Source organism: Chaetodon auriga, chromosome 19, assembly GCF_051107435.1.
Source record: "Chaetodon auriga isolate fChaAug3 chromosome 19, fChaAug3.hap1, whole genome shotgun sequence".
NCBI lineage: Eukaryota > Metazoa > Chordata > Actinopteri > Chaetodontiformes > Chaetodontidae > Chaetodon > Chaetodon auriga.
Window position 1 is genome coordinate 14,516,409 of NC_135092.1, and position 13,079 is coordinate 14,529,487.

Sequence of the window (13,079 nt, forward strand, 5' to 3'; positions counted from 1 at the left end):
ATTAAATTCTTAATGTCGCAAGTCTGTTATCACTTCGGAGAATTTTTTCATCATCCCATATTTGAGACCCATTTTTATCCAATTTTCATTATGCCACACTGTAAACCAATAATCCACTCAGTCATATTAAATCACAGCAATAAACAGACCCTCAATACAATATCTTCTTTGTAACTCAGAGGAATACAAATGCAATATGTTGCTGCTATAGATAGAAATCTCTAGCTTTCTATATACAGTAGAGCAAGCATGACGGAAATTAAATAATTCTCTCCAGATGTTGGAAACTGATATACAACATACGGAGAGAGCCAATGGGACAAGATGACACATCAGATGCACATTAGATGCACATCAGTGGCTAACAGCATCTGACACAGCCAAGCCAAGCCGAGATGTAGCAGTTCATAGCTTAAAAGGGTACTTTCTCATTCTTTTGTGGGGTGGTCTCAGTCTGGCAATTAGTGGCAGTATATCTAAACACTGTAATTATAAATATCACACTAAGAATGATCTTTTTCTCCCTTTAATCACAATAATCATTGTTAGTAACCAGAAGATTGAGAGAAACAGATCTAAATACGCAACATGCATATCCATAAAAGAAGAAAATAGATTCATTTTTCACTTGATGACGTATCTACATGTAAGAGGTCATGACATCTGTCCTCTCTGAGACCTCCTCTGTCCACTCCTGCAAAGCACTTGACCACTTGTGCATCATTTACACCACTCTGGTCATCGACTTCTTATTCCTTCTCTCCGTTTTGCACGTTTCACTCCCTGCGTCTAGTTTTCTGGATCCAGCACAGCTGTTTTCTTGAAACTGTCCATGTTATCTCCGCCTTCCCCCCCTCTATTATCACCTTTTGTTTTTACTCAGACCAGGTGTTCTGCTTCCCAAAGCAATGGATCTCTGTACAGCTCCACTCCCTTTTTTCCCATCTGGTGGTTTCCAGCAATGGAGCCATAAACTAGCCTCAACTAGGGCACCAGAGTAATGCATGCAGAAGTGTGTGCTTGTCGACAGAATGTTTAAAAAGTCTGAGAGGCAATGCTTTTAATTTTTTTAGGTGTGTTTTACCACTACAACAAACATGTACAACCCAATACTTCTACTTTCACAAAGACAGGAAATACAGACAGATGGAGAAGGTAGAACACAGAGTGTCTGTGAAGTGTTTATTACAAACACAACACAAATGCCCCTCTCTGTGTTTGACATACTGTATACATAATGTGTGTGTGTGTGTGTGTGTGTGTGTGTGTGTGTGTATATATATATATATACTGAAAACATATACTAATCAGTACTGATAGATACAGAGTTGTGTTTTTCACAGCATAATAGTGATTCTGTGCTATCCCTCGTAGTTCCCACGCAAATTATTACTGTCACCTAGTTTTGCTGCCCTTTTTTGGGGCTGGGAAACTTGGTCAAGGTGAATGTTAGTTCTGTGGTTAGACATGACGAGCACTGACCTTGTTGTAGAACCAGTGCGGAGATTACGAGAACCACTCAAGTCTCAAGTTATCCAGGCCATATATGGACACCTAGAGGTACTACGTCAAAGTTAACTGGACTTCCTGAAACTGGAATTTTTCATCTCCTAATGAAAAGTGTGTAACAACTGGAACTGATGAAGCCTGTTGGATGAGTGTTGGATTTCTGTGATCAGTGTCCAGACATCATCTTTTTTATTCCATGCATTCCTCTTGTTTGTCAAAACTTGACCGCTGACAGTTCAGTTGTAGTTTTGGGTGGCTTATGCTAGCAGTGGCTAATTTAACCTCAATTCGCTGGTTCCAAGCAGAGATGAAGAGTGGGCTGGTAACCTCGCTTCTTTTCCAACTCCACACAAGCAAACTTGTACCCTCACAGCTCCAACTCACGTTGCTTCAAATGGTATTACTTCGAGGTAACTTATTTTTGCTTATTTAAGTTATTGTGCTTTGTTTCATTACTCGGTAGAAAAATGCAGCCAGGCAATCACCATGTTTACGTTCATGTGTTCATAGAGAGCGGCAGTCACTTGGAGCAGGTTTGCAGTGGAAATGGCTTGGCTACATTTTTACTCCTGAAAAGGACCACTGAGTCTCCAGCTTCCTTAATGTCTTCACAACTACCTCCACTAGAAATGTGTTGGAGAAAACGCCAATGTTGCCCAATCACAGTTCTTACAATCTCCAATGGATGTATCTGTAGCTGCCGTAACCCCCATGTGTAACCACATTTTTTGGAGATGCACATCTTTGGCGGTGTTATGTGGACTCGGTAGTTACACTGTAACCCCTTAACACACAATCATGAATCAAGCATTACCGCTTCTATGATGATGACTAAAGCTCCTCGGATATTAAATTTAAAAGAAAAGGAGCCACACTGAAAAGATCTTTGAGGTTCATCCATTTTGAGGTCCTGACTGCGGACTTTAAATTGGATTCTGACATTTAAGCAGCTGAAAAATCAAAGACAGCACCAGAAACTAAACTTGAAATCGTCTTAAAACCGATCAGTTAAATAACGTTGAATTCAAACATCCAGTGTGGACAAACTACAGAAGATGTGTGTGAAGTCTTTCTTATAGCCTGGTTGCAGATTTAACACAATGCTCTTCCGCTCTTTGTCACCTGGGACGGATGAACAGATCATTACAGTCGTCCTCTTTTGCTAAAAAGACAAATGTCATCTCAACTTACTAACCCACAAAACCAAAAACCCGTCCAGGCCCCAGTGGAAGGAATCTGTCCTCTCTAAACACTGTGTGGTGATTGGGTGAGCCCAGGGTCCGCCTTCTCCAGACCCCCCGGACTATATAAAGCTCCACCACAGCCTCTCAGGGGTTAGAGGAATGTGATTGTCAAACAAACCCCTGGACCCCGAGCGCTGGCACGCCTGACACACGCTTACATGCAGTCAAATTTCCACACACACCAAGAGAACCTGCGGACAGGCTGGCACCCATGTTTCACACTATGGTTGATTTTTCAGAGAAGTACCTTGAAAGGTAAGAGCAAGGCAGCGGCTGTGTGTGTGTGTGTGTGTGTGTGTGTTCATCTGCACGTTGATTTTGGTCATCAAGAATTAGAAACATCAGAAGGGAGGGCGAGGAAGGTGTGGATGGGGGGCTGTTTCACCTCCCACAGGAATCGATGCTCTCAAGCTGGTAGGAAGCTATGTGACCTCTACATGGATCTCATTTGACAGTCGCAGTGAGGGAGAAGAATCCCCCCACGAGGGTGAAGCGCTCAAACTATTTTGGAGGAAGCAGCTTTAACTTCTCACTCGAGGCCGCCCCTTTTTCTTATTATACGCAGCCTGGATTTCAGGAATAGGATTGCTCATGTGGTCTTTGTGGCTAGGAAGGTGAGTTTGTTCAGAAATAGAGCTCCTTTTTTTGGTCTTGATTGAGGGAGACTGTGAATGAGATGGTGTTATATTTATGGACTAGATTTAGGACATTTCCCCTTTTCGTTGTTCTTCTAGGAATATCGCAGAGTGACTTTTTCGTCATGATGTCTCCTTCTTATTGTGTTGCTTTGGGATACATTGTACTTCAGGACTGTTCTGTCTGCAAAGTACAGATCAAACGCTCATAATGTGTTCCCACATCTTTTTAGACACAGCCCAAATCATCGAAATGTTATTTAAAGTGTTCTCGACACACTGACACAACCCATGACCCATTATACTCACAGTGACACTTGCACAGCGTGTGTGTTTTGTCCTGTATTCACCTCACAGGCGCAAAGCCTTCTGTAAATAGAACGTGGCTGAGGGAATGAAAACATGCTTGAATGTTGTTCACCTTGCTGCTGTTATCACCATCTGGACTTCAGCTCCTCCTCTAATCACTGCTGTACCCCAGATCTCACAGGTCAGGCTTTGTGGTGGGTGAACTCCGATCATTGCGGGGAAACAAAACCTCATGTGGCAAACCAAACAGAAGAGTGGGATGAAGTGGGCCAGCGGATTTGGCTTGTGCTTGTATGGTACGTTGTGATCTGCAGTATGTCTGTCTGCAGCTCTCCCCCATGTGCTCCCAGAGCCTTTCCCTGGGAGTGCGGCCTACTTTTCAGAACACCAGGAATAGCCAACGGGGTGCTATTAGTGCGTCTAATGTGAGCCAAGCAAAGAGGGAATAAAGAGTACGGAAACCTGCAGATAATTGCGGAGCTGAAGACCTCTGGCTCCTTCACTCAACCACATAAAGCGCTCTCTCTCTTGGACAGACACAAGGTGTGTGTACACATGACGCCCATGCTGTATGTAGTGTGCTCGAGGGGGCAGAGGAGCTTACATTTCTGGGTGGCAGCATGTTAGTTCAAAGATCATCCTAATTTGATAATCCTCTCCAGAGCATGTGTCAGTGTTTTAGCAGATTAAGTTAAGTGCAGGGGTCATGGGATGTAATAAATCCAATGCAGTGCAATGCAGTACACTGCTAATTGTGTTAGTGCAGGGGAGCTATCAGCAGGCTCAGCTGGAGAGAGACCATGAAGTATCAGCTTTAAATACAGAGGTACTCCAAGTGAGAGACTGTGAGAGTCATTGGCTTATAAGGAGGTGCAGAGGTGCAAAGAGCATGGCATGAATAAAATGTCGTTGTAAAGTGACGTGACTTGAAAAATGTGTACCAGTAGGTTTTTTTTAAATGTCAAAAATAGCTGGCCCTGTTAGGAGGAAGAGCGCTTCCTCCCTGTGGCTGTAAGTTTTTCTTCAGGGTTTAGAGTTTCACCATTTTTCAACATGCTCAGAGTGTTTTCTCTTTGTCAAGTTAAATTTAAGTAGCTGATTTTGCAAATCTCTGCCGTTATAACAAAGCAAATCTCTTCGTCTGGAGGACGCAGACATGTCTGCACCCCTCTGTATGACTCCGGGTGAAGAATGTGTCTGCCCTTGTAGAGGGAGTTGTTGACTCACGTTGAGCTAATAATCACACAGGCAGTTTCATTTATGGCCGTGTCGGCTGAGTTGCCATGCAGGAAGAAAGTCTGTCTCTCAGCTAAGCACCAGAAATGTCACACCCCCCGCAGGATGACATACGATCTAACATGCAGATTTACAGAAAAAAAAGCGTTGCTGCACTCATTGCGTTGTGGTTTAAATCAGACAGCTACATGATCCGTAGTGTATATCACTTGTTTTCAAGTGAGGCGTCCGGGCTGTGTTTGAGTATCTGAAAAATAATTGGAACAATAAATCATGGCTCAAGTTGTTGCCAGTGTTGACACCAACTATTGTTCATAAAAGAATGCCATGCCAGCAATCTGTGCTGCTCGAAGCCTGAAAATGTTTGTTTGCAATGTCCACTGACACCCACATGGGGGCAGGATAGAAACATGCATTTCCCTTAAAGTGACTGTTGTTATGACATCATTGTCACGTCGTTCCCTTGCAGCCTCAGCTTGTATAAAACCCAGACATAAATAATAAAGTCGTCTTTTGTCAGGCCAACAAAATTTTTGCCAGCTCTTGTAAAAGACAAGTTTCTTCTTCTCCTCACATGCACTGGCAAGACAGAGGCTCTCTGTCAGCTCAAGACCTAATTGCCCTGAGCGCAACCCAAAAATAGAACAATCTAATGAATCCCGCTCTGATGTTATGAGTTTATTTAACAGCGAGAGAGTTTTTATTTGGGCACTAATGTCCTTGAGGCTGTGAGCTTTTTGCAGGTATACTGTGTGAGAGCACCCTGTTGTAGCCACGAAAGAGAGGCCTGACTGTTGTTCAGCGCTCCAGCATCTGGTCTCAGCCTGCTTCATACAGGGCAGCTGCGTTATTTCAATCAATGGATGAGTCATCTCTCCGCCAGTGATGCTGTGTCGACATTTAGGTGTTTCTCGAGTTTGAAAGTGAATTTTCTGGCTCCTCGAAGTCTTTCGATCTGTTTTTCCTACAAATGCTTTCAAAAAAAAAAAAAGAAAGGCCTCTTGTAGATCTCTGAGTCACACCAGTTGAACCCCCCCGAAACCCAAACACACCTGAATCGATACACCCCCAAAAGTCACACTCATCCTGCTGTTAAAGGAGCTATTCAGCTGCTGCTGCTGCCTCCAACAGCTCATGCAGTCATGTCGCATCATGCTTCTACCTTTCCTTTCCTGCAGCAGTTGGAAAAACTCACACCAGGCGGCTGACTGTGTTCTCTGTTCAGCCGCGTTGTGTGACCGCTCGGCATTTACGCATAAATTATCCCACTTCCCTTCACACACACATGCACACGCTGGTGGAGTCGGGGTGTTTTCCAACACCTGTGACTGGCATGAAAGCCCCGATGAAGTGGGCATGAGTTGGCACAGATATTTGTGCTACTCTGCAGTTGTGTGCTCTCCCACCGCCCCGTGTGTGCATATTTGAATGATAAGTGTCTATAACAGGAAGCCCTGTGTCTTAATTTGGGGTGTACATGCTCTCCTGGGGGCTGTGGGTTGGCAGTGGGACAGCTGGCGGTGATTAGGGCCGGCGAGCGCGCACTGCCGCGCTGCATTATTAGCGGGCCAGGCAATCCACAGTGGAAATCAAAAGCAGGGACTCAGGAAATGGGTGTTGAGTGAGGTCACATCCCAATGAGGTAGCACGTGCTCCAGGTCGGGAAAAGCCAGGACACGTACCAAGGGATTATGGGAATGCGCAGAATTCTGAAGGCACCATGGGAACTGAGGGTTGGTGTATCACCTTGTGTGAGATATTGGGTGGCGCATGTGCAGCGGTGAGGGGTGGGGGTCTGTGTGTGTGTGTGTGTGTGTGTGTGTGTGTGTGTGTGTGTGTGTGTGTGTGTGTGTGTGTGTGAGAGAGTCAGTTCGAGGGAGGTGAAACAACTGAGGTGGGCGGTCAGGAGGATTTTGGATGCTTCTGCTGGATTGAAGCGGCAGAGGGGTGAGGAGGTCACTGTGCCCTGTTGCCTCGGCCCTGGGTCAGCTCCCTCTCAGCAGCCCCTCTAGGCACATGGAGAATGGCGTGATGAAACAGAGGAGTGAGGATTGAGTCTCTCTCCTCCTTCTCTGCCACATTCGCTCAGTCCCTGCCGAGGAACCTGCCAGGGACGCATCTCCAGGAAAGACTGTTAGAGATATTAGATTGACAGGAGAGGCTCGAAGCCAGGAAGGGGAGCTTGACATCCGCCTTTTGGAAAAATTCTGTCCCACCATACCAACATACGTGGCTGAAGACTAAAATGTACACAACACGGCATTTATTTTCTTCTTTTCTGGCATTTGTGGGTTTGATTTCGTATGGATTGGATTTACAGTGCTGAAGAACTTAATTGGTGATTCCCGTGCCTTGGATTGTTTTAACTGTGGACTTTGGACTTGGACTCAACACGCTTTCTTCCCATGTCTCTTTTTGTCCTCCTCCTCTATCTGCTTTCACCCACATTCCATTTTTCTCCTTGTCTTGTCTCAACTTTCCCCCTCCTTCACCTCATTCCATATTCATAAATCTTCCCTCTCTTGCCAACTGTCTCCCTCTTTCTCCCGTCTATCTTTCTTTCACTCAGGGCCAAAGACATGAAGAATCGGCTGGCTTTCCTGCGGAGGAGGAATGAATCCCCAGGAAGCAACCCAGCCAGCAAGTTAGACAAATCTATGAAGTCAGTCAAGTAAGTGGCCACTTACCACATGGCATGTGCGTGGGGGTGTGTGCGGGTCTTGCCACAACTGGTGATGACCTGGCCTTGGAAGGCAGACATGTGGGCAGTAGCAGCGATGGGAGTGTGCCAGTTATGTGTGGTATTTATGAAGTGAGTGAATGTTTGGAACAGTGGAAACAAGTGAATTGTCTGGAAGCAGGTTTTTAATCATCTGGAAAATAAGTTTACCAAATCAAATGTGTTCACGTCAAATATCATATATGATGTATTAGAGATCATTGTCATATTTTAGGCTGGTTTTGTTTCCTTGTTTCCACTCCAAGCTTTCACAGGAAGCTAAGACAATTTTAAAGAGTGAAACACGGGCAACTGTCCTTGATGTATTTTTGATATCAGTATCCATTTGATCCCAAACAACCACAAAGCATAAAGAAAAACAGAATGCAATGATTTGCAAATGAGCTGTGTTTACTGAGCTCATGTAGTAACATCCTTTATACAATCATGTGCTCATAAAGTGGTGAACCTCGCTCCATCCTCGCTTGTGAACGTCTGAGCCTTTCCAGGATGCCCCTTTCATACCCAATCATCATACTATCACCTGTTACCAATGAAGCTGTTTACCTGTGGGATGTTCCAAACAGGTGTTTTTGGAGATTATCAAATGATCACAATCTGTTTTATTTATGAGTTACACAACTTTGCTGGAATTGGGGTTGTAGAATAAATGTCCTTTGTGGAATTGTATGAAAATATTAACAGGTTATTACATTAACATTTGGCCTATATTACAAAAGTAAATGTGGCAGTGCATTTTACCGAGCAACTGCTTCAATGCAATGCAGTGTTTGAACATACATTTTCCAAAAGATATGACATGACATGACATGAGAGGCAATTTTGTCTCAATGGATGTCAGAATGTCCACTCTAACTTGAAATCCATCATCGGAAGGCACTGAAAAATGTCCAAAATGGACTAAAATGTGTCTGAAATTACAAAGCAACTTTCCTCTTACTGTGTCAAAAAAGGCCTGAGATGTGGATTACAGTGAGTGTGAGCTGAGCCCTGTGAGGAGGCAAGCTTTAAAGCAGAGTACAGAAAGGATGAGAGGCAGCAGGGGGCAGACAGACACTGATGGGGGTTTGGGAGGGGAGGTGTCTAAACCCGACGACACATCCCCATTGGCCGACCGGAGCCCCTCCCCTCCCGCCTTCCAAGTTGCACTCAGTGGGAATATAAAAGCCTACCCCCACAAGGGTGAAGCAGATAGGCTGTCAGTGTTGTAGGCATTCACAAGGCTGAGCCGCATGTGAGGGAAGAACCAGCAGACACAGACTAGAGTGGAAGGAAGCAACGGAGGGAGAGGAATTACCCACTTCCACGTTTCCACTCATCTATCCAGCTTAGACAAAGTTCTGCGGATGGGTCACACAATGAGAAACCTGGCTGAGATGGGCTTGTTAAAGAATCGCTCTGCTTTCATCTGCAGGCCCACCCCAGAGGAAGCACTGAAATGGGGGGACTCACTTGACAAGCTGCTGGCACACAAATGTAAGTTACTTTTAAATCATTTTCCTGATGTATTTCCTCTTTTGTCTCCCCCCTCCTTTAAATACATGGGAATCATCTGTCTTTTGTTTGGATTATTTCTTGCGATTAGTGCGATTTGGTTGTAGACGGTGGGTGAATACAGACATTCAGCGCTTGCATGAGCTGGTGGGGGTGGGTGGTGGAGCACAGGAAATATGCATGTACTGATGTATGGATTACACACACACACACACACACTGCCGCAGTTCATTGCAGCAAGTTTCCCTAATCCCAACGGACAGAGTCCATGTGTTACAACGAGAGAAAGCAGCCAACCTGTGTGCTATTTTTATTCTCCACATTTCATCTTCCACACTTCGGCCCCATTCCTTTTTTTAAAATGAGCAAGCTGATGCAAAGCCAGCGCCACATCTGTTCCTCATTCAGCTTTCTTGGCCTCTCTCTTCTCCCTCTTCTAATTTCCTCCCTTCCACCTCTTACCTCACTCCTGCTTACCAGAATGAGGTAAGAGATGACCGCCTGCATCGGCTCTGCTTATCAGCGTGGGTGATTCATGGGAACGGAAAGGTGCAGACGGGAGCTGTGGGTGGACACGGCTTCCTGCTATTCTTTCTTGTGGATGCCTTTTCCTCAAATGATTAACGGACTGAAACTTAAAAAGCCCAGAGTGCCAGAATTAGTCCTTTCCCCCCTCACACTAAAACAGTCGTCTCTTTGTTCATTCCCAGCATGCGTAAAGGGGAATGCATAGATGCCATGCAGAATAGTAAGGAAGGACTGGGTCAGCAGGGTGATGTCACTTAGAGGACTTGAATAAATGCTACGGCCTTGAAAGCGTTATTTTTTAATGTCTCACTTTTTTCCAACCACATGACTCAAAAAGGCCGTCACAGAGCTATTTTAGGCACTGAAACTCCAAGGAGCGTTTCAGCTGTAAGGTTGCCATGGCACTCTAGTCAACTTCCCTCTTGTTTACTCTCCTCCTCCTCCTCCTCCCCGCTCCCCCTCAGATGGTCTGGCAGCCTTCAGAGCTTTCCTGCGCACAGAGTTCAGCGAGGAGAATCTGGAATTCTGGCTAGCATGTGAGGAATACAAGAAGATCAAGTCGCAGTCCAAGATGGCCTCGAAAGCCAAGAAAATCTTTGCAGAATACATCGCAATCCAGTCTTGTAAAGAGGTGAGTGAGAGCGTGCACAGCTCGTACGGATGCTGGGGGGGAAAATGGCCTCCTGCACAGAGAGAAGCCATGCATTTTCTTGCACTTTGCTTACGTGTTTCATTCTGTTCCTCTGCAGGTAAATCTGGATTCGTACACCAGAGATCACACTAAGGACAACCTGCAGAATGTGACGCGCTCCTGCTTTGACCTAGCGCAGAGGCGGATATACGGGCTGATGGAGAAGGACTCATACCCCCGCTTCCTGCGCTCAGAACTCTACTCGGACTTAATCAACCAAAAAAAGCCCAGCTCCACTCCGACTTCATCTTCATCATAAGAGACCAGAAAAAGAAATGAGAAGAGAAAGATTGTGTTGAGAGAAAAAAAAAGGGGGCAGACTTGAAAAAAAGTAGAGCGGGTGGGCGGGATCTGAGCTTCTTTGATTGCCTTTTTTTATTTTTTATTTTTTGTGTGTCTGTCATCCTGTCCACTATGATTTTTGTTGTTGTTGTTTTGAGAGGACGCGGCAAAGCAATGGCACTGCAAAGGAATGTAGTTTACACAGTTACCAGGTGGATGGGTGAATGAATGGACCGATGAATGGATGGATGCATGTCACTAAAAATGCAGAAGCCCACGAGTGAGGGCTGGAGCAGGAGCTGGACGCTTGTCTGATCACTGTCTCTCTTTGTTTTTTCGGTGTCAGTCTTTCGGTTGTGTTTTTAAGTTTTTGTCCAGTTGTACTGGAGAAAAGGAGGGGTTGCTCAGAAGACCCTGCAGACATGAAGACAGTCCGGTACTGTTTTGTCACTTTTTTTTCCCCCTTAATTTACTTTTAAAACTACCATTTTAAACCCCCCTCCTTTCCTCCACCTCGTTCTCTGTGAAGCCACTTCAAAGCTGTTGGTACGACACAAAGCCCTTCTTCGTTGTGTGTCTTTTTTTTTTTTTTTTTTTAAATCAGGCTCTAAACTGTATGACAGAGGGGACAAAAAACAAGATGTCTGAATGAAAGCTAGCGCTATGGCTCTGTTTCACATGCATCTCTGTTAAACACCTCTCAAAGCTTCTATAAACAGCTTTCACCTTCTTGAGTTCATCCCAAGACTGGAAAGATACTGTGAGCGTTCAACAGGGACAAAGACGGAGACGGCGGCGGGCAAAGAAGACAAATGTATAAATAACGGATGGACTGGAGCTGTGAGGAAACACAGATATGTGTCACTCTCACATTAAAAGACATTAAAAGTCACATTCAAAGCCAGTAATGGGGGGAAAAAGAGACGAATTGCTTCTTGTCTCCAAAGACTGTTTACAACAAGGATCGAAAACTCAAGAAGAAAGAGAAAAACATATTCTGTGCAGCCAAACGACATTTCCTTTACCATTGTAGCTCATTCTGGACTAATCGAGGAAGCGTTCTCAGGACATTGCTATGACAGGTTCCAGCTTGGTTTATCTTCTCGGCCGTTTCTGTTTTTCTACACTCTCACTGTTTTTATATGCTTTAGGGTTTCAACCTGCACTCCCTAGTTCTTCTGAGCAATACACAAGACGTTGCTCGTGTCATAGTCAGAGGAAGAAGAAGAAGATGCTTCATGTTGTACAAAAGTTTGCGTATTTATTTAGATTAACTTGCTGGATGCTTCTACAGACACCCTCACCTCCTCTAAAGCACTCAGCTAAAAGCTCTCACTTTCCTCTTAACCACCAAACAGGTCCAATGCTGTCCTGAACTTTAAGTGCAATATTTTTTTTTTTTTTTATTTTCTATTTTATTTTATTATTCTATTCAGTTTGTTCATTTATTTGGATAATTTTGAATTTTTACGGGGAAAGACGAACAGCTTGAGCTCTGTATTAACTTTATTTGTTAAGAGAAGAAAAAAAACTTAGAGCTATAAGGTTGACTTACAACGCAAACTTTCAAGAAACATAAGTAGTTAAATGAATTTTAAGCAAGTGATTCTAACTGTGTGTTAACCCCCGGCAGCAGGCAGCTGGGGGCGTTATGGTTGTAAATATAATTCTTTAAGAAAAACTATGTGATAACACATTAAAAACAAACAAAAACAAAAAACCAATAGGTCTCTGCTGGTGATGAATGTGGGACCCAGCTGTATCTATGTAAATACGAGAGACAAAACTATAAGATGACATGTATTGTTAAAAAAAAAAAAATAGGTGAGCAAGAGCAGGTACAATCTGCTCTTTCCCTGGTCATACACTGCTTGTAAGGAGTTTTCTGAAATGCATTTTATCATTTTCACTGTTTACAATTCAAAATGCATCTCCTATGATAGCAAGTGAAAACAGTAGAGTACATTTGGTGTCATTGCTAATGATAAATAAACCAACCAACTGATGAAGTAAGATGTGTTGTCTCTGCATTTTTCTTATGTGCGCATTCATACTGGTCACAAACATCGGTCCATGAGCTCTTAAGCACTGATGAAGACAGACTGCAGTAGGAAGTTGCTTTAAAGGAATAGTTCGGTAAATGCATTGACTTGCTTTTTTTGCAGGGAGACGAGAAGATTGATATGTCTGAGCACTAAATATGAAACCTCAGCCAACACCATTAGCTTAGCTTAGCTTAGCTTAGCATAAAGGATGCAAACAGATGCCAACTAGCACCCCTAAAGCTCACAAAATAACACATTAAGTAACATATCTCACTTTAATTCATAGTAAGTCATAGTCAAGTAGTGATTTTAAGGGTAGTTTTTCACTGATTAAAGATATAACATCCTAATTAGTGAGCTGATTGG

General features: G+C 44.0%; 1 protein-coding gene across 8 annotated transcripts in view; it reads left to right on the forward strand.

Moving 5' to 3' along the window:
- rgs3a (regulator of G protein signaling 3a) overlaps positions 1 to 12,681 on the forward strand; it is a 120,890-nt gene extending 108,209 nt beyond the window's left edge. For 6 of the 8 annotated variants that reach the window (XM_076757340.1, XM_076757339.1, XM_076757338.1 and 3 more), the window contains 4 exons: positions 7,503 to 7,604; positions 9,088 to 9,149; positions 10,160 to 10,326; positions 10,445 to 12,681. In XM_076757340.1, coding sequence (XP_076613455.1) covers positions 7,503 to 7,604; positions 9,088 to 9,149; positions 10,160 to 10,326; positions 10,445 to 10,645 — 532 coding nt within the window. In that variant the 3' untranslated portion in view covers positions 10,646 to 12,681. Of the gene's footprint in view, positions 1 to 2,846; positions 3,009 to 6,809; positions 7,181 to 7,502; positions 7,605 to 9,087; positions 9,150 to 10,159; positions 10,327 to 10,444 lie in introns of those variants that run through there. The other 2 variants (XM_076757346.1, XM_076757347.1) reach the window with 2 other exon arrangements.
- The last annotated feature ends 398 nt before the right edge of the window (positions 12,682 to 13,079 follow it).